At 51.5% G+C, this 21,494-nt stretch overlaps 1 protein-coding gene across 3 annotated transcripts in view; it reads left to right on the top strand.

Moving 5' to 3' along the window:
* The window catches only part of Ky (kyphoscoliosis peptidase), a 35,675-nt gene extending 17,017 nt beyond the window's left edge, over positions 1-18,658 (top strand). For 2 of the 3 annotated variants that reach the window (XM_055629851.1, XM_055629852.1), the window contains 7 exons: positions 165-227; positions 2,439-2,521; positions 3,696-3,804; positions 4,867-4,984; positions 13,739-13,927; positions 15,146-15,336; positions 17,763-18,658. In XM_055629851.1, the coding sequence (XP_055485826.1) occupies positions 165-227; positions 2,439-2,521; positions 3,696-3,804; positions 4,867-4,984; positions 13,739-13,927; positions 15,146-15,336; positions 17,763-18,658 (1,649 nt within the window). Of the gene's footprint in view, positions 1-156; positions 228-2,438; positions 2,522-3,695; positions 3,805-4,866; positions 4,985-13,738; positions 13,928-15,145; positions 15,337-17,762 lie in introns of all 3 variants that reach the window. The other variant, XM_055629853.1, reaches the window with a different exon arrangement.
* Positions 18,659-21,494: the final 2,836 nt, after the last annotated feature.

Raw genomic sequence — 21,494 nt, forward strand, 5'->3', positions numbered from 1 at the left:
CTCGTGGAAGGTCTAGCCACAGTGGCACAGTGGGTGGGGATGGGACCAAGGAGTCCGTGAGGAGAAGCATGAACAGGGTGAGCACTCAGGACTGCTACCTAGAGATCATTAGTGTTTGCTCCTTGTTTCTTCTGAAGTGTCTCTGACCCTTCGGGCTATTACAGGTTTACAAGGTGACAAAAATGGAAACATGAGACCCCGGCAGCCTGGAGGGAAAGATGCCCATGGTGAGTCCAAGGCCTTCTCTGGGGCCTTTGAGAAAACAGTGAGTTGGCCTCATGGTCCACTCTCCAGGCAATTGGCTTACTGGGACATCAAGAATCTGAGACCATCTGTGGATTTGGGAGAAAAGAATCTCATGATTGACTAGTAATGTCTGCCATGGACACAGGTAGAGAAGGAAAATCTCATGTCTGATATTACCCCAGTGCTAAAGATTAACCTCTTCTGATTACAAAGCAGTCCACTATAGGACACTATAGACACTAAAATAGGAATGCAGAGTGATGTTGATTTCGAGCTGGAAATGTAGCTCAGCTGGTAGAGTGCCCACCTCCCATCCAGGAAGCTCTGGGTTCAGTCGTCAGAACCCGATCAACTGGCTATGCTGACAGACTCCTGTAATCCTAGCACTTGGGAGGTGAAGGCAGGAAGATCAGAAGTTCAAAGTCACTCTATGCTACATAGAGAAAATCAGCCAGAACTAGAGACCCTGTCTATACAAAGCAAACAAAAAATAGAAGAGAAAGGAAGGAAGGAAGGAAGGAAGGAAGGAAGGAAGGAAGGAAGGAAGGAAAGAAAAGAAGGTTAAAAAATGTTAACCTTAAATGAAGAACTTGGCTCAGTGGTAGAAAGCTTACCCACCATGTGCAGGGTTCTGGGTTCAATCCCCGCTCTGACCAAAAGGAAAAAGAAAAAAGAAAAAATACAAATAAATAAAATGAAGTCAACTATTTATAAGATGGGGAGCATGTGAGTAGCAGGCTAAGGCAGAGAAAGAAACACTGAATGGGAGGTTATGAGGTGATAGATGGTCCAGGTTGGAATCCTGCTTTTACCCATTTTTTTTTCTAATTTGTCTTATCTAGGCCTCAGTTTCCCCTTTGGTAGGCCAGATGCTATCTACAGCTCCATGCACATCTGCCTATTTTGCTTTAAAACCAGGATAAGTTAATTAATGCTCCTGGTGTTTTAAATGTCTTCATACAAAACTCGTGTTTTCCTATTTGAATCTTATATTATCTGCTCAGAAGGTAGATTTAATGAGGCATGAATCACCATGTGTATTTTGAATATAACATATCAAATATTGTAAAAATGGAAACCAGGGAAGGAGGAACTAACAAAATAGAATTTTAAACCCCATTTTAGAAATGCCATCCTTCTAAACAGGGGCAAAGAAGGGCTAAACTGAGTGGAAGCCTGTGTGTTGTGAAAGTACGCTTGATACCCACTTGTCTCTCTGGTACTCTTGTCAAGCAGTGATGAGAACCAGTCTGAGGAGGACTCTGAAAAATGGGGCACTGAGCAGGAGTTGACCCTTCTGGTGGGGGTGGCAGAACTATGGCCGTCATTGGACCACACAAGCTGGGTTGATGGTTATCTGTGTTAAGACAGCCTCCTCCATCTCCATGGGTGAACATGAACCGGGAGGATGTCACTTCCTGAATCCCAGATCTGCCTCCCAGCACTAACTGGTGCTCTCCTGTGTCCAGTAGGAAAGCCTAGGTAGACGCTGGCCATGACCATACACCAGTGTCCAGTTTTCTCTCTTCCTATCTACCTCCCGTAGGAAGGCTCCTATGGGACCCAGGTGCCAGCTCTGCCAGGCTTTTTTTTTTTTTTTACTATTTATTTATTTATTATGTATACAATGTTGTGCCTGCATGTACACCTGCATGCCAGAAGAGGGCACCAGGTCTCATTATAGATGGTTGGGAGCCACCATGTAGTTGCTGGGAATTGAACTCAGGACCTCTGGAGGAGCAGTCAGTGCTCTTAACCTCTGAGCCATCTCTCCAGCCCTCTGGCGGGCTTTCTTATACCCAGCATGCTTTGAGGTACCTTATGTCAAGCACATGACCAAGGGACCTTCCCTGTTTGAGAATACCAGCAACACTGTAAACAAAACAACTAAATATCAGACAGGGGGTGTCTGTCTGGACACAATTTTGTTAGCCAAGGTCTTTAAGTACTAAATCTTCAGGGTCTCCAAAATAGTCTTAAGTCCCATGTGGATCTTCAAGATGACTATAGGAGTAGTCACAGTTCCCAAACCACTTTGTCCAAAGGAACCTTTCTAGGAGGTACAGCTCTTAAAATGAGTGTTTCAGTGTAAGAAAGGTTAAACAGCCATGGATCCTTCAAGCGATTACAAGGCTTGGCTTACAGTCTCTTCATTGGGACCTCCTGCTGACCTGCTTTCCCTGTGTTTCCAGCCTACCCTTGGGACAAGTCCAGTTTGAAATCCATGTCCCTGGACCTGCGACACTTTGAGAAACTGGATGCCTCTGCCTCACAGGTAGGAGAACCTACCCAGACTTAGGGCCCCACAGGTGACCTGGAGTCCCCCAAGTCAGGATAAGAGAGCTTACCTCCAAGCTTAAACATACCTTGAGTAAACCGGATGAGTGATCTACGACTGTCCATTTCACAGTATATGTTTGTTTGTGGCTTTCCTCTGGCTGTGGTCAGATAACTGATAAGAGGCGAGTTAACGGAGGAAGAGTTTGTTTGGGCTCGTGGTCTGAGGAGGTATGGTTCATCGTGGCAGGGAAGGCCTCGGCGGTGAGGGCATGAGGGGGCTGGACACATTGCAACCCCATGCAGGAAGATAACAGACAGGAGCTGGAGCTCACTATTAAACCTCGAGGGCTACCCTCTGGCGACCTACTTCCTCCAGCAAGGCTCTGCCCCTGAAGGCTCCTCAACCACCAGCTGGGGAGGAAGTGTTTTAACACAGGAGCCTATGGGGGAAATTTCACATTTAACGCACAACAATGCGGGTGAGGAACAGAAGGCCCACGGGTTGTATTAAATCCATAGGTGGTGTTACTTTTCTGTCGCTGTGCTAAAACCCAATGACCGAAAACAGCTTGGGGAGGAAAGGGTTTATTTTATCTTACGACTCGTAAGATCATCATCCAGGGATGTGGGGACAGGAACTCAAAGCCGGAAGCCTAGAGGCAAAATTGGTGCTGAGATTATGAAGGACATCGCTTACTGGCTTGCTCAGCCTGCCTTCCTGTAGCGGCCAGGACTACCAGCCCAGAGGTGGCAATGTCCACAAAAAGCTGGATCCTCCCACATCAATCGTCAGTTAAGACAATGCACTACAAGCTTGTCCATAGGTCAGTCTGGTGGGAATATTTTCTCAGTCAAGGTTTCTTCTTCCCAAATGACTTGAACTTGTGTCAAGTTGACATAAAACTAGCCAGGTTTTTAGTAAATATTAACCATGGCCACAGGCTGCTGCAGCAACCCGGATGCCCACCTGAGGTGGCTCTAGGGTCTGAGATTCGACTGACCAGTAGCCGTGCCCTGTCCAACTCCCCCCACCCACGTCCATACTATTCACCCCCAGACAGTCTCTGCCCTCCTGGGCCCTGCTCCAGCTTCCTGCCTGGAGGAATAGTGGCTGGCCGCAGCTCACATCTTCCCCAGGCCCCAATGCAGTCTGCTCTTTCTGCTCCCAGGTGACAGTCAAGAGTGGCCTGGATGAGCTAGTGAACGACTTGCTCGAGGAAGCCCACAGCGATCTGGAAAAAGTCAGAGCCATCTGGATCTGGATCTGCCACCACATAGGTAAGCCACCAGGGGGCAGCACTGGGAGCGAGCCCCGGGTGCCCCTTCAGTCAGGCTCCAGCTCCTGTTGCCTCCTCAGTGTGAAGAGTATGAGTTAGGTCAGGGAGAAGTACCAACCAAGGAAGGCAAAAGCCACCCTCCAGAGCTGGGCCTTCACCCAGAGGCTGCCTTCCCTGAGTCCTGGGTTCCCAGTGAGCCTGTCCTACAGAGATGAGAACCTGAGACAGGACAGCTGTCTCCAAGAGGGGTGGCCAGAGTTTGAGGAGAACACAGCTGCACGGAGAGCAACACAGGAAGGCCCTAAACCAAGTGCCAGGAAGGGAAGTTACCCACCTCCCTGTCTCCTGCCTTCACAGCTGTGTCCTCAGCCACCGGCTTCCACCTACCAGGGTTCTCAGCGCTATCTCGGGGATAGCTAGGCCCGAGCTCTCCATGGGACAGTCCTGGCAACCTCACCAGGTCCTGACAAGCCACAGAGGGGGCTGCTGAGGGCCTGCAACCCCCGATGATGCCTGCAAACTGGGGAGATGGTGGCCCACCAAGCAGTGGGGTGAAGCCTTAGTCCTTTGGCATGAAAAACAGCCTGTGTCTCACCTGGATTCCAAGGCTTTTCTCTCGTCCTCCAGGTTCACTTCAAAAATGTGCTCACCCAAGGTCTGAACCTGAGGGAGGCTGCCTCCTCTCAACCAGCTTCTTCTTCCTTCCTTTTTTTTTTTTTTTTTTTTTTTAAACTAGACAAGGTCTCATCATGTAGACCTGGCTGGAACTCTCTATGTATACCAGACTGGCCTTGACCATCTGCCCACCACTGCCTTTTGAGTGCTAGGATTAAAGGCATGCACCATGAGGGCCAGGTGGTCCTCTGTGCTTTAACCTCAGTCTCCCTTTTGCCACCTACACAAAAGGTAACCATATCTGGCTAGGCTAAGGTCCTATCTCCACTCATGCCACTGTTTCCACTGGAGCACCACTGGGGGTAGAGGCCATGCTACAGGCTCTGTGGCCTTCTCTTCCTCTCTGAGCTAGTCTTGCGTGCTCACAGCCACCTCCTCTGCCCTCCAGAATATGATGTTGAAGCTGCCCAGGAGAAGGACCGCCAGGCCTTCAAACCCACTCACATCCTGAGGACCCAGAAGACCACCTGTGATGGCTATGCCGGCCTCTTTAAAAGAATGTGCAGGTATATGAAACAGGCAGCTAGAGTCCCCGGGGCTGTCACCCAAACATGTCCTCCTTTCTTCTCTTTCTTCTCTGTGCCTCTGCCCCCATGCAAGGCCTGAAGCTTGAGTTTGCAAACTCTGCTTGGGAATCCAAGTGAGTCCTGAAAAGGTCAATTTCTCCCTTTTTAACACTGGCGTAATTGACTTTGGACCATCTGCCAGGCTTCGCCATGCATTAACATAATGGCAGATGAATGCGCAAAGATAATTTGGTTATAAAAGGCCTCTTTTCTGCCTTCTCCCTTCACTGTGCGGCTGAAGGTTAAAGGAATGCAGGCCTAGAAACAAAAGGACAGTGGCTGCCGGCTCCGAGGGGACTTAAAAGGCTGTCTTTGGGGGGTCTGGGGCATGGGTCTACCTGGAAAGTTCCATTGGTAGGAAAGCTCAGTAAGCAGGCGGTGGTTCTCTGTGTCTCTGGACTCCATTCTCAGAGCTATGGGGTGAGCATGTAGCCCAGCTGCAGGCCTAAGTGGGAAAATGGGCCATGCTACTTCACAGTAACATCCAGATAGTCTCAAGGCTGGAGGAGACATACCCAGCCCTATGTTCCCCTGTCTGAAGCCTTCCGGGTTCTAGGAAACAACCAGGAAGCCCGGGGGTCACGAGAAAGTTCCTTCCTCAGAAACTGAGTGAATGGTTACGACTCTAAAAAGTTCTGAGTGGGACTCAGATTCCCAGTGTCCACCTCTCAGGACTGCAGGTGGCAGTCGTCAAGCCAAACCTAGTAACAGATGATCCTCAGGCAAGCAGCGGAGATGCCTCAGTGTGGGGGGAGGGGCGGCCATGGCTTTGTATGCACTTGTGAGCACCCTGTTTTGAGGTAGGCACAACCCATCCTTAGCCTGATCTCCAGTGCCTCCCAACCCCTGTATCACCGCTTCCAGTTATGGGCAAGTACCGGTTCCCTGGGCCTCTCTAGCCTTGCCACCCAGCTCCCTGCTCCAAACGTCTACTTCCGTGACCCATCACTGGGACCCTAACCCTCAGGGGCAACCTGGACAGGATACATCCTGGCTGTCCCTTTCCTGTCCCACCAGCAGTAACTTTCCCGGTGCCATCCCCAGCCCTAGAGCCAGCTCCCCATTTTGCCTTTGGGTCTCTCTGTTCCTGGGTTCCCAATATCTTCCAAAGTCCTCGGAAACCTGACCTCAGCTCTTCACCCTGCAGCAACACCCACACTTCTGCCCCTCATGTGTATACATCTCCCCTCCCCCCACTTCGCACTTCTCATGGCCCCACCCCAGAGCCTCCTTTCCATCCTTTGACATCCTCCTGAGGCCTTGTCTACTAACTTGTGTGTGTTATATTTAGCTTTCATTTCATAGCGTTTTATCTTAGGCGGTACTGAGGAATCACACCCAGGGCCTTCCCCAGGGAGAGTAAATAATCTACTGCTAAGCTTCATGCCTCCTGTTGTGCTTGAGACAGAGTCATGGCGCTCAGGCTGGCTTTGAACTCACTGTGTGGCCCAGGCTGGCCTAAGTGCTGGGATTGTAGGTGTACAGCAACAGTACTGGCTTTTTTTTTTTAACTCTATTAGATTGATTGATTGATTGATTGATTGATTGATTGATCTCTCTGAAGGGGCAGGTACATACATGCCATAGCCTTCATGCAAAGGTCAGAGGTCAATTTTCAAAAGTCATATTTCTCTTTGTAACGTGGGGTCTCCGTGTCACGTGTTTCTCTCTGGACTTGGGTCACCAGTCTTGGTGGCAAGCGATTTTACCCACTGAGCCATCTTATCAGCCCACTAAAAATTTTTTTTTAATTAAAAAAAAAATATTGTTTGTTGTACACAATGTGCAAATTTTACCAAACGAGGAAAAGAGAGCTAAGTGGTCCTGATCCCTCACCTGGCGATCACCATGGTGATACTTGCATCCCGTGCCACGCTTGTTCCCAGCACAGTTCCTGTCTCTGCTCCTTTCTTCCTGTGTCTTCCTCCCTCCCTTCCGGCCTCTCTGTGAACATCCAGCTCAGAATCTTCCACACACACAGTAGGCATTTGCGGAATGGTGAGAAGTGGCAGGCTATTCCTGGCACACTTGTACACCCCCAGTATGTTTCTGGTGCCTACCTGGCATCGTTCAGAATACGGTTGTTTTCATAGGAATTTGTATATTTAAAAACACTTGGGACTTTTTGTTAATTTATTTCATTCTTTCACAATATCATACATAACGATATAAATCTCCCATGGTCCTCTCTTTTCCTCCTCTGCCTCCCATTGAACCTGTTTTTCCCAACAGGCCCCTCCTATTTTCATGACTTTGGGGGACATTGTATTTAACTAGGGCTGTCTTCAGGAGTAGGGGTTAGTTACTAAGTTACACAAGGGCAACTTACCACTGAGAAATATGACCCTCCCTCCCCCAGCAACCACTAACTGCCTATATCTTCTCAGAAAGGGGTGGGGCCTCGTGAACCCTCCCCCACCCTTGATGGAATGTCCTGGGCTCATTCGCTGGCACAGGACTCCCACAGGTAGCTACAGCTGCTGTGAGACTTGCAAGCGCCTCCGTGTCTCCCTTGAGCCTCCTGGATCACTGCAGAAGTGTCACTTACACAGCCAGAAAGGCCAAGGCTCCCATCCCTAACTGACCACTTACAAGCTTTGTTCGTTTTTGGTAAGGTACCAACAATACCAAGCCTCAGTTTCCTCATCTGTGATTTAGGGACTGTATTGCTTTCGTGTGAGAACAGTAAACCCTTGGAAAGAGGGAACGTGCCATTTGGAGGTACTGCTCAGCTGATTTTGGAATTTTATGGAGTTTTTTAAAAAACTCATAAGCGCAGGAGCATTTTTTCGAAACTTTGCCACTGACTGCCAGCCCACCCACATAGATCCAGAAAACTGACGGTTGCCTGGATTGAAACTGTCAGCTCTCTGACCCGGTCCAGCTGCTTAACAATGGCCCCATCCTGCCCTGCAGCTGATCATTAAAATACGCCCCAACATTTTACATCAGTTGACGTTAGTCTCAGCCCAGCAATAATTATGCACAAAATTCCTTGCGCTGCCTGGGAAGCTCAGCAAAACTCCCTTAACTGTTTAAAGATCAGTAACCCATCCATGCATGGCTCCCCTAAACCCCTTCACCCCCTAAAAGAACCGCCAAACGTTTGGTAAATTCATTAGCTGGTTCGTTAATAACCGCAGGTGCGCAGTCCACACTTGCTGCTGATTTAGTCTGCGGGGCTGTCAGGGTGGCCTCTTAGAAAGCGCTGCGCTGGGCAGCCCAGCGCCCAGCGCTGTTTCCTGCCCTCTCCTCTGCTTCCTCGCAATGGCCTCATTAAAGACTGATTTAATAAGCAGTTGGGTAAGGACTTACATACTTTCAGGCACTATCCGTCTCCCTCTTGTCTTCCCTTAGTTTCCGACCCGTTGTGTTTCGTCAGTGCCGTTCCCTGCCTGCGTAATTGCTGGTCCAGCTTCTTTCTGACTTTCTAGCAGTGAGCATTGTGTCTGCCTTTTGCCTCCATTGCACGCAGCCTTAATTGATTCTGCCTAATCTCCTTGCAGGGGCCAAGGTTAATCCCCCAGGCTCCCGCCACTGAGTCGGCCTGCAATAAATTCTCTCCCCCTGTAATCACGGCCCCAGCGCCACCAGCTAGCAGATTTTCCAGAGATTTGAGATAACCGGAGGTTTATTACCAGTCTGAGCCTTTGACGCTGAGCAGGCTGGTCGTCACCAATCATGTCAACTGCATTTCTATCCATCCGTCCTCTAGTGTCATAAAGAGCAAGGACAGAGGCACGCCTGCTTAGACGGCTGCTGTCGATCAGTGTGGCCACAGTGGCGGCCCAAGCCTTTTGGGAGATGCGGAATCTCCAGGATCCAGATGGTCTTTTCCTCTTCTATTTTTTTCAGCAGTATGAAGACTGAACCCTGAGTCTTGTGCATGCTAGCCAGTTAGGAACGCTATCACTGAGCTCCATCCCCAGCCCTCTGTTAAGTCTTTACTTTGAGACAGCGTCTCTCCAAGTTACGTAGACTGATCTTCAACTGACTCTGTAACTTGGGCAAGCCTTGAACTTGAAATTTTTCTTCCTCAGCCTTCTGAGTAGCTAAGACTATAGGCCTGCACAGTGCCCCCCTCCCTTCCTCCCCAAGCTGTATTGAACAATTTTATTATTGCCATCCCTGGCTTTGTCACATAAGGCCTCTGAAAGGGACACCTAAACTCCCCCTCTTTATAGATATACCAATGGAGGATGCGAATTTGAATTCTCTCACATTTAGTAAATCATCTTTTAATTTCATTGTGTGCCACCATCAGACCTACAAATCAAAACAGAATCCTGCTCTGCCAAAGTCCTGGTGTAATTTGAAAGCTCTCAGACTGTGCCTCGGGATTGCCGTGCCCGGGTTTTGATCTAGCCATTAGCTGGCTGTGCAGCCCCAAGTCAGATAGCCTCTTTCTCTGAACCACTGTCAGACGGGAAACCTTGGAGATCTTGTCTACTGAAGCCAGAGGTGGACAGATGTGTCACCAGGACAGAGAGATCCCTAAGTTTGTAAGAAATCAAGTGCATGTGTCGGGGGAGATGCCATTGCTTATGTCCTGCCGTGACACAGAAATCGTACGTTATAATGAGACAGTGAAAGAAAATCCTGTTTCGTTCAGCATGGTCAAAAGCTGCTGCCTGCAGAGTAGGGCAGAGCAGGTTAGAGCTGTGTCACACAGCTCCTGTGGCAGGGCCTGGACCATGCCTGTGTCCACCAACCATCCTGGTCCTGACCCAATGGCCACCTCCTCAGTTAGGACGGAGGAGGTCACACCACAGCAAGCCTTGGGGACACACTACATCAATTTGCTACACTCAAATCTTTGATAAGTGACATGGGTGCACTCCTGAATGCGAAGGCAGCTTCGGAAGCCAGCCAGGGTCACCAGGCGATGCTGCCTTCCATTTGCCTGCTCAGTACACATGTGTCAGACCCCAGTAGAAAGCCAGGCGTTCTCCTGAAGCCTTGAAGCGTCGGTTGGGTCCCTGTGTCCTAGTCCTGGCCCTGGCCGGGAATGGGCTACAGCTTTTCTCCTGATACCCCGGGGGTCTCGTGAGGTTTGCTCACAAGTCCTGCATGCCAGTTGGCTTTGCACTTTCAGACACACATCCTCCCTGTGCTGACACGCTGACATTGGTACCGTCAGGACTGTCAAAAGGTAAAGCAGGATTCTGGAGCCTAAGGTTGTTGAATAGACGGCCTTGGGCCATGTTTCGGGCCGGCTAGTTAAGCTGTTCACCAAATGGAAACATTTCTCAGCCTGGATGCCATCTTCAACGGTTCTCCCAGTTCCTGCCCCAGAGTCCCCAGCGCTTTGCTTTAGTCTCGTGTTTCACTGACAGTTCGCAGATCTTCCTGCCTCACAAGCATGAGCACTTCTAAGGCGGCCTCTGAGCCTCGTCTTGGAACAATCTCCTATTGTGTTGTTTGTTACACGGCATGTTTTGCTGCGCCCCAGTACCTGCTCCTGTGCTTGGTACCTCATTTATACTGTCAGTGGTCTTTCAAGGACGTGAAAGGGTCATGGATCGTGACCTGACCAGCACCCAGAGAGGCTGGATACACAGTTCTACCATAGTTGTTTTATACCTGTGAATTCTTTTCTTCCTTATAAAAGCTATGGATTATTGACAACACTTTGCATTGTGACTTCTGTCCAATTCATCTTGCGCAGGGCTGCCAGATAATAAAACATCCCTGTGCCATACTCCAGCAATGCATAAACGTACAGCTGAGTTCATTTTTCATCTTAGTTCTGCCACAGGCATTCCCCACGGCCCTTCTTCCTCCTCCTCCTCCTTCTCCTCGGCCTGTCAGAGAAGAAATAACTCCTGGAGATCACTTAATGCCAACCATCCTTTCTTGCCCATAAGGAGGCTGGCAAGATCACTGCAGGTGCCTGTTAGAGGCAGGAATACAGTCCTGGTTTCCTGGCTGCACCCTGACTACCCATGCCAGCCTGGAGCAATAAAGATACATGTCATGGCTCTCCTTTCTTCCTCCCCTGGCCCTTTCCTGAGCTGGCAAGGCCCTTCTTACCTTCCAGCTCTTCCTTTCATTTCTTCTCATGGGTGGAAGAATAGTCCCTAGCACACTGTTTAAAACAGGCTTCTCCAAGGAGGAAAAAGTCCAGTCTGCCTACATGAGTGCCCAGTTTACTCCAGCACCCGAAGATGATGTGGATGCCAAATGTTCCCCCTCCCTTCTTTGATCCTGGTGCTCCGAGCAGAGAATAAGCACCAGAGAACAGTCCATACCCCCGCAGTTCCATGACGCTCTGAGCAAACAATGGGAAATAATTCACTAAAGGCTATAACTTAAGTTGTGTGTATAGATTTTTTTCCAGTTCTAACAGTAACACATAATCATTATTTTAAAATGTTATGCTCTCCTCCTCTCCCCCCCCCCACCTTTTTTAACAGTACTGGGGATTGAATCTTGGCCTGTTGCATGCAAGGCAGAAACTCTGCTTCTGAGCTACAGATCCCCTCCCCAAGCTAAGATGCAGAGAAGTTTAGAGACAAAACTAACCACAATCTCATTACCTAGAGACCAAGACTCTCTTCCAACCCCTCTCTGCCCTCATTCTCCATGCATCCATAGATTTACACTCAGAGAGACTATCTGCAATGGCTTCCTGCCCCAGGCAGACCTGTTCTGGGACTCCTTTTGGACTATCAGCAACAGAAAATCCTGCCACCAAGGTCTAGCTACTCCTGGTGTCTGTCAACAGGGTGTCCCCAAGTGCTTCTGAAGTATTTTTTTCTCAGGGCCCAGCTGCTATAACCTCATGAGCTTCCCTGGGAAGTCCTGGGGGCCCAAAGCCTCTTTGACGCCGTCAGCAGAAGGGCAGAGGCTGCCAAACTCCATCCCCATAAGAAGTCTCGGTAGGAGTGGTCTCAGCATGGCTCTGCGGGGTGAGGTAGGCCAAAGCAAAGATGTGCATGTGAGGCAATGTGAGAAATGAGAATCTCTTCACTGGAGCGATACCACCTTTGCCCCGGTGACTCAACAAATGATGCGTGAGTGTAGATCTGAAGTGTTCAGCGTGGCATTCTACTAAATGCTAGCTAAATACTTGTCTCCATGAGGAAACTTCTCCCTGTCCTCACAGGAAATTCGTGATCACCTTACCCCTTTACTGTTGTTTAACCCACTGGGGTGTCACACCTGATTCATCCTGAGGGTAATCAGGCCCTGCTACCTGAAGCAAGCGTTAGAGAGACACTCAGGGTCAGCACTGAGGGTGGGGTGGTGGATAGTTGCAAAGGGGTTCCATTGAAGACTCCCTTTTGGGCATCCAGGATTCTGTAGGTTTATGTATTTGTTATACCTGTTTTTTCACAAACATAAGGAAAGTGTTGCGTCGAGGCGACTTTTCCTAATTCACAGAGGCAGCACCAGGGCTGGCAGCACTGGGCCCAGCAACTCTGCATGGGACAGACTGGCACTGGCCATTCTTCAATAGCCATGCTGGGGAGGAGCTGCCGCAGACAAGGACCAGAGGGTGTGGGGAAAGCAGGACCTCCGGTGTATTTGCTGATTCACCCCTAGAATGTTGGCCACAGCCCAGACCCGGTTTTATGAGGCCTCCAAAAGTGACTGGTGACCCGACTTCCCCCAAAGTGATACCTGCTTTGCTGTGTGCCATGGGGATACCCAATCGAAAAAGACCCCAAAGCTAAGGCCAACCAGTCAATGTTTCCACTCCTCCACGGAGCAGAGAGAGACTTCAAAATGGTGGCTGCTTAGTTAGGGTCACTATTGCTGTGAGGAAACACCATGACCAAAGCAACCTGGAGAGGAAAGGGTTTATTTAGTTTATGCTTCCACATCATAGTTCATCATAGAAGGAAGTCAGGAAATGAACTCAAACAGGACGGGAACCTGGAGCTGATGCAGAGATCACGGAGGGGCGCTGCTTGCTAGCTTGCTCCCTGTGGCTTGCTCAGCCTGCTTTCTTATAGAACCCAGGACCACCAGCCCAGGGGTGTCCCCACCCACCATAGCCTTGGCCTTCCTCCTCTAATCACTAATTAAGAAAATGTCCTACATGCTTGCCTATAGCCCGATCTTAGGGAGGCATGTTCTCAATTCTGAGGCTCACTTCTCTGATGACCCTAGCTTGTGTCACGATGACATAAAACTAGCCAGTACAGTGGCCCAAGCAGTCAGTCAGGGAAACATTTTAATGCACCATTGTACTTTCTGTTCCCTGTCCGTGAAGGCTAAAACCTGATGGTCAGGTGTCCTGGCAGGAAGCCCATTCTCCCCACATCACTTCTGAACACACCAATTTACCCACCTTTCCTGTCCCCAAACAGATTGGCTTGGTGGGGAATACCCAGGAATGAGGTCTCAGCCACCTCCTGCCCTCACCACCACCACCCTCCTGAGCTTCGCTTCCATGTACAGCTCTTTCATGTTGGTTTTCTTCCAAGATCATCTCGGTTTTACTATTTCCTGTGTTCTTGAGGCCGTCCTCCCTCTTGTCCTCATTTTTCCTCCTGAGGAGCTGCGCATTGGATCATGTCAAGCAGGCCCTGGGGAGACACTTCAGAAGTGAGCTGAAGAGTCTCAGGGGAATAGCAAACTACAGAGCCGCAGCCGGTCTACACAGGCAGGGCCTGCCAGTGCTACGGCCTCACGTCCCCAACCCGAACACTGAAACCCCTACTCAGGCCAATGTCCCATCCCCAGGATTGCTGGCGTACAGTGTGTTACCGTGCCTGGCTACTCCAAGGGAATTGGCTACCAGACCGGGCAAAGCTTCTCCGGGGAGTTTGACCACGCCTGGAACGCTGTATACCTCGAGGGCCGTTGGCACCTGCTAGACAGCACCTGGGGCAGTGGCCTGGTAGACACCAAAACCTCCAAATTCACCTTTCTGTAAGTACAAGGCTCAGCTTCGCCAAGTGTCTTGTCTCTGTGTTGGAGGAGGAAGTCACCTCATGGAAGGGAAGGGCCAGGTGGGAGGGGAAGGCTTGACAGCTTCCCCAAAGCTGACTCCAGATCAGTTGCAAGGAACTGAATTTTCTTGTTACCTCACCTTTCCGAGGCTAGATCTCTCCTCTGACTCCCCGTGGCTCCGTCCAGCTAAACCCCAGAGCCCCCTCAGGTTTGCCCCAGGCTACAGGTGAGGAGGGGCGAGCCTAAAGGAGCCTCACTGCACACAGCTAAGATGCTTGGATGCTCCATCTTCTCCTCCCACTTTCTGTCTGTGACGGAGGAAGAAGGATGTGGTTGGCAGAGGAGAGAGCTGCAGGTGGAGCTGAGCCACCCTTGGCCCTCAGGGTACAGACTGGACTATCCATGATCATCCTCCAAGGCTCGGCCTACCCAGAGCTTAACCTCCAGCCAAGCATGACATCCTCACAGGTCATGCTGTCCCTTGGCAGCCTTGATCCCCCTTTCTTTGAGAAACTGACTGGTGTGTGCATTCGAAACCCTGGCACTCCCACACTCGCCAAACATACATCTTTTATTCTCAGCAGTGTCCCCCGTGGAGCAAAGCCCAAGCCATCTTCCTTTTCTTCTCTTTGTCTCCATCTCTGACCGGCCCTAAGGAGCCACAGAACTTCCCCCACTGCACAGCCCCCTAGGTACAGGGACAAGAAGGGTCCAGTACAACTAGAACACTGGCACCCTGCCTCCCCACCTCTCCCTGCCCTCGTTGTCCACATCTGCTCCATGAATCATGCTTCTGGTCCCTTCAATTTACTGTTGGGCACTAAAACCAGATGAAGCCGTTCTCTCTACCCAACCCTACTCCTAACACCCTAAGGCTCTGAAAGCAGACCACGAGTTTGTGCTGTGGTCTATTCACAGAAAGGGCCTTGGATCTTGTGTGGCCCTAGGGACTGGACACAGCCACTGAAGAGCCTCCAGCGCCCACATCAGGACCACAGATCATACTGCATCCCTTCTGTTGTCAGCAGTGGTTGGGTCAGCTAGACAAAGGTTTCCCAAAGCTCCCCCGTGATATAGCTAGCCGTGGGTGAAGGAACTGATGCAGAGATCACGGAGGGGCGCTGCTTGCTAGCTTGCTCCCTGTGGCTCAGGTCTACGCCTTCACAGGGCTCCTAATAAGGTCTTCCTCTGCTCCAGCTACAACGAATTCTACTTCCTCACCCACCCCGCCCTGTTCATCGAGGACCACTTTCCGGACAACAAAAACTGGCAACTGCTGAAGCCGCCTCAGTCTCTGAGGCAGTTCGAGAACAACATGTACCACAAGAGTGAATTCTACAACAAAGGCATGCTGAGTGCTCACCCGGAGATGTCCATGATCCGAACAGGTAAGGAGAAGCGGGTACACCAGGGGGGCCGCCAGTAGTTGCCTGAAGCTCCCTTCCCAGTAGAGTGAGTCAAGAAAAGCAGGGGACCAAGCTAAGCCATCTCCCGTGGCTGGCCTGAGTTGACACTTGCCGTCCCCTCTCAAACCATGGCAGCAGGATGTTTGTGCACACTTTAGGGGCAAGGCCTGATCCCAGCATCACAGTCATGGACCTCAAAGGGCTCTTCCTAAAGGCTGTCCCTAAAACTCAATCCTGTATTCATGCTGCATGTTGAAAGAATATGTCTTAGTGATTTCTCACGCTTCTCTGGCAATCCAGAGCCTGGTCCTGTTGTTGACACAGAGCCCAGCTCAGAAAGCCCAATCAGCCCGCCTTCCCCTTCTCACCACAGCACCAGCTCTGCTATCAGGAGGCCTCCAGGCATCCCAGACAAAAGATTAGGGCTCCCAGAGGCAACCAGCTAGGGTGGCCTGGGGGATGATGGCCTTGACCTCACCCTACCCCGCAGGGTGATGGAGTAATTGGACAGGGCAGGCAGGGGTGCATCTAGGGGGCAGTCTTGCCTCTTGCACTTCCTCGTGGATTTGTTGACCTGTACTCAGAGCTCCCGTGGCCTCTGGTAAGTAACAGGCATGTGGCTGCTCTGGCTGTTGAAGCAGCAGCCCAGGGCAGCTCACTTCACAGCTCATTTCCGGCACCTGGGTCTGATAGAGGGCCGTGGTCCCCACCAGGAGACACTAAACCACAAGAGAGACTAGAGCAGACCACGGAGACATCGCAGACGTGTCGCTGAGTCGAGTTTGCCTTTTTTGGGAGGCATAAAGATGTAAACACCAGATTTCTTAATTTATACTAATCTAAAACCCAATTCCATATTCATGCTACATATTGACAGAACACGTCTTGGTGCTTGTGAGTTGCCTTAAGAATAGGGATGGGAAAGAAACAAGGGAGGGAAGCTGAGGGGGTGAGAAGGAAGGGAAAGAAGAGAACCTCAAGATGGGGTTCAGATCAGTGAATGCAGAAAGGAAAGAAGAGGCAGAAGGGATAGAGAGGTGCCAGCAATGGCTCCTCCAGAAGGTTTTTGGGGTGCCCAGTACTTCGCCTCTTCACCTCAGCACACTTCTGCCAATGGTTCTTTAGGACAGGCACCAAGCCCTCCCCAGAGAGTCCACAGCCCAGGCAAAGGCAGGTAAAGTGCTCACATGATTCATTCCGAAAATGATGGGTTCTCTGAAAGAGGCCCCCAGCATCCTTCCGGCACATCCAGCTCAGCGGAAGGGCTGAGGCAGGCTCCCTGGGGCCAGGTGTCTGGGGTGAGTCCTGGCCATTTGTGGAATGGAGGATTCACAGTGAACATGAACCAAGCAGCCTTCTCTCTCGCCTGCCTCCATCCAGGAGCCGAGCTGGAGAAGTTGCTGGGTAGAGAGAGGGTGAGGTGCCCAGCTTCTCACAGAAGGCCAGGCGGGGCTTTCAGAGCAAACATTGCTCTGGGGAGCCAGAAAAGCCCAGATAGAAAAACCTTCATGAGCTGCAATAGCACATGGAAAACAATGACCAGATAAAGGAATAGAAACGTGCATGTCAAGGGGGAGCTGGGATGAGAGGGGATGGACACACTGACTTCTCAAGGCCCATTCCAGAAACACGGTTATGGTACCCCTGTGTGAGAAGCAAGTAATGGCGAGGGGAGAACAGAGAAATTCCCTGATAATAGTCCTGGACCTAGAATGCTGGAGTGAAGCTCCTCCAGCTGGTTCTGGTATTGTATTCATATGACAGGTGCTGACGCCATCACTACAGGGAAGTGATACGAAAGTGATGCTGAAAAGTTGCGGGGACTGGAGAGACAGAGATCCTCTTCCAGAGGACCCTATTTCCACTCCCAGCACCCACATTCTTTAGTGGGCTCACAATTGCCCCTAACCCCAGCTCCAGGGGAGCCAGTACCCTCTCCCAGACTCCACAGGCATGCACACACGTGTGGCATTCACACAAAGGCACACAAACACGCACATAAAAATAAGTCATTTTGTGTTTTGATTTGAAGGGGCTGGCACTCTTTCTGCCCTTTGAACCCCTTCCCTGCTCTCGAATCAGGCGAAATACCCAGGCAGGCTTCATCTAATGTAAACCAAATGGGATAGTGAAAAAAAAAAAACAAACAAAAACGAATACATATGGGTGGGGCAGGATTAGGATTTTTCTGGGGCCTCTTCATCCCAGTGATCAACTCTTTCAAAAAACAATTCACCTAAAAGAAGCAGAGGAATACCAGGCTCTGTGACATCACACAAGTAAAATCAAACTTGGTAGAAATATTCACACCACGGGCCCGGACACACACTGCGAGCCGCGTCTTCCCCGCGGCTGGTTAAACGTTCACCGGCGCCCGGTCTCACCTGACCCTGCCTTCCTCTCCGCAGTGAACGGGAAAGCCACCGTCACCATCGAGAGCCGCGCCCCGACGCTCTTCATGTTCATGCTCAACGGCAAGCAGGAGCACGGGCTCCTGAGCCTCCGGAAGAACGGGATGAAGCTGGAGGTGTACCCCCCGACCATGGGGACCCACAAGCTGCAGATCTTCGCCAAGGGCACCTCGGAGATCTACAGCTCGGTGCTGGAATACACGCTCAAGTGCAACTACGTAGACTTCTCCGTCCGCCTGCCCACCGAGCTCCACCAGCCCGTGGGGCCCAGCTGGTTCTCCGAGCAGATGGGCATCAGGAAGCCCTCACACCTCGATCCCATCATCCACACGAGTGACGGCCGCTGCTCCGTCAGCTTTGGGGTGGAGAAGGGCATCAGCATCCTGGCGTCCCTCCATGGGGACGACGGCCCCGTCACGGAGGAGACGCAGCGGCGATACATCTTCCAAGTGAACCGAGAGAAGAGGACAGAGCTGAAAGTCCAGCTGCCCCAGGCTGGCAAGTATGCCCTTAAGATCTACGTGAAGAAGAGGCAAGAGCAAGGCAACTTTGTCTTCGTCTTCAACTACCTCCTGTGCTGTGCCAACACCAAGGTGAACTGGCCCATGTTCCCCGAGATCTTCGGCACCTGGGGGCAGGACAATGAGCTGCTGGAGCCTCTCTCGGGTGTGCTTCCCGCCAACCGCAACATACCCTTCAAGCTGAAGCTGCCCGGGATCGCCAACGCCCTGGTGAAAGGGCAGGACACGTGGCCCCTGACCCTTAACCCCGAGGGCTACTGGGAGGGCAGCTGCAACACAGCTGGCTGCCGAGAAGTCTATGTCATGGTGCTAGAGAACGCAAACCACAACTTCTACTCGTACATCCTGAAGTACAAAGTGAACGACCAGTGAGGGGCCCGCAGACATACAGCCTCCCCGGGGCTGAGGTCAGCCCTGCCCAGGGAGGGCCCAAGCTGAGTGCAGAGAGCCTGGGATACCGCCGGTCTGCATGAAATCATTTCTGGGCTTCTGCCTCAGTTTCCCTGCTCTGCCACGGGCATTGAGGGGTTTGTGCTGCTGAAGGCTTCACTCAGTGCGGTTGTGGATAAAGGGACAGAGGCAAAGGTCCCCTAGAAGGAAAAGGTGCTATGTAAATCCAAGGTATTGTGGGGTGTGTACCTGTGCCTGCTTTTTTGTCAGTACTTTGTTGTTGCAGAGCTGGGTGGGAAAGCAGAGATGTTGCCCACGCTGAAAGCTTTCCACACAGTGCCCAGAGAGTTCCCCCTTCCTGCCCGGTGATGTCAGAGGCTGAGTCTATCAGAGAGGTCAGTCCTCCCCCCCAAGCAACACAGTGTGTCTCCACGACTTCTGGCCCCCAGGAATGTTGGACCTGCCTGCCTCCCACATTCCCAGCGCCTGTATTAGCGGCTTCATGCTCTTCAAGAGCCTGCAAAAAGAGATGTGGAAAAGAAGCTGGCTGGCCCTCAGCCAACTGGGGTCTGTCATCTCCCGATCCCTTGAGTCTCTGACATGTGCCGGGGGCAGAAAAACAGCCATGCACACACACGGATGTCCTGAGTGGGGACCAGGAATGGACTGATGTTTTTGGAAGTCCGGCGGCCCACACTTAAGGGTGAAGATCCCCAATTCTGTGTGCCTACCAGAGTTCAGCCCAGGGCCTAGGGATGCCCTCCTAGCCTGAGCCTAGGCCCGTCATCAGTTTTTCACTGGGGCTTCAGATGCCTATACAGCCTGTCGGGAGCCTTTGGTGGGCTGAAGTCGATGAGCATGTTGGAGACCTGGGCCCTGAGTGTTTGTACCAGAAAAGCCCTATCATAGCCATTTTCCCTCCTGTCTGTCTCTGAGTAGACAACTCCTGTCCTGAGTTCAGCCTTCTATTGGGAACAGTTGAGATCCTCTTACTTGCTCGGACCTGTCCTAAAAAGCCTCAGCTGCCTAGCTGGCCCTCAGCAGCACCTGAGGCTGGCGTTTCCATGACAACGGCTGAGGGAAAAGCAGGTTTCAGCAGGCAGCAGGCAGGGAAGGCCTGAGGAAGGCCCCCAAGAGGCCACTGCAATCACATCCCAGTGCTCGGAGGAGCCCCAGGATGATCCCCACCAAACATCTGGGCTCTAGGACTCTGCTTACTGTGCCCACCTCGGGGCCCTGCTCCCTCACTTCTCTCTGAGGGCTGTCATCAGATTCAGTGGCAGCCTAGGATAATCACAGCCTCTGCATTCAACTCTTTCCTGGGTTCATCAGACTCTCCTCGGGAAAGTGCTGGATGCCAGGACTGTATCGATGAACACAAAGGGCTCAGCCACAGCCACCCACACCTCTGGGTGGGTGGTCTGCCAAGTGGAGCCTGCCTGAAGACCTGGGATCCCAGAACTTCAGCCCTTCGGCCCTTTCAGCCCCTTTTTCACAGGTCCCCACTGCCACCCACCCGGTACCAGGTAACCACCCTCAACCAGGCTGGGAAGCCTCACTTGTGACTGGCAGGACTGGTAGGGGCTGAGCTGCCTTGACTTGCCTCCAGGGTCCTTTGGCCATCTTGGCCTGACAGCGTCTTGTCACTCCCTCCTGGAAAACGGACAAAATCGGGGAGGGGAGGGGGCAGGCACGAGAGCGTCACCACTACAAAAAGGTGGGGTTTGCACAGCCTGGAAACAGCCTTTTTTTCTCTCACCCCTTTCATTTTATGAGCAGAAAGAAGTGTGCTGTGTCTTAACGAAATAGTAAGTGCTTCTGCGATTCCTGCCACTGGCTAAACAGAGCCCGGACTGCCACCGCTAGCCCTGCAGGATACAATCCCATATTTTTCAAAACAGCATAATTAATCCATTCTGGAGCTTGTAGAGGATGCCACCCAACAAAACAGGAGCTGTCCTCAGCACCGGAGACCCGGGCCGGGCCTCCATCCCAGCTCCCCAGGTCACTCACACGCCCCGCCCTCCTCATTTAACCAGGCAATCCCTTCGTCAAAGCAGCTGTAGGTGCACTCGGGAAAACGCCTGCATTTCTTTCCACGGAAGTAAAGATACACGAAACTAAATCCAATCTTCATGAATTTTTACACGCATGCTGCTCAAGCTGGAAATTTGGAGGTTGCGTTTTTGAAGGCTTTTTATTCAAATCCCCCTCTTTGTCTCTCGGTCCACGCGTCCTAGTGGCCGAGCGAATGGCACGCGCGCCCCCTGGTGGTTAATGTGAGAAGTTGCCAACGCTGCAACACCACCTTTCCACCCCCAAGCTGGATCCCAGCTTGCTAAAAACCACTAGGTGCTCTCTTGTCCCTCATGTGCGAGTTGTGCAGTCCTTGTCGTGGATATGCCGAGGTCAGCGTTGACATGCAGACCGTGAGAAGAACCTGGGGAGACTTCTTGGCCTGGCGTGGTGGTGAGAAGACACAGAATGTGATAAGGAGTGTTTTGCCCAGAAATCCTTTCCTGAGACGGAAATCCTGGACACAGGCCTGCCTGGCTGGGGTCGCTTTGATCAGGCTCATTGCTATGCCAATGACAGACAGGCTGAAACTGATCAAACTCAGCATTTTGCCAGGCAGGCCCCAGGAAAAGTGCCAGGGTGCAGAAGGATGGGGCGTGGTTGGGGCAAAAGGGTGCAATTAAACCCTTTTCAGCTTGCTTCAAAAGTGCCACCAGCTCAGCTGGACCGATTGTGGATACTTTGAGTTCTCCATATGTTACATTGTCCCACCAGGACAGACTCCTCACAGCCCACTGAGATT

This window comes from Psammomys obesus, unplaced genomic scaffold (assembly GCF_907164565.1).
Source record: "Psammomys obesus unplaced genomic scaffold, mPsaObe1.curated_primary_1811, whole genome shotgun sequence".
NCBI classification, from domain to species: Eukaryota; Metazoa; Chordata; class Mammalia; order Rodentia; family Muridae; genus Psammomys; species Psammomys obesus.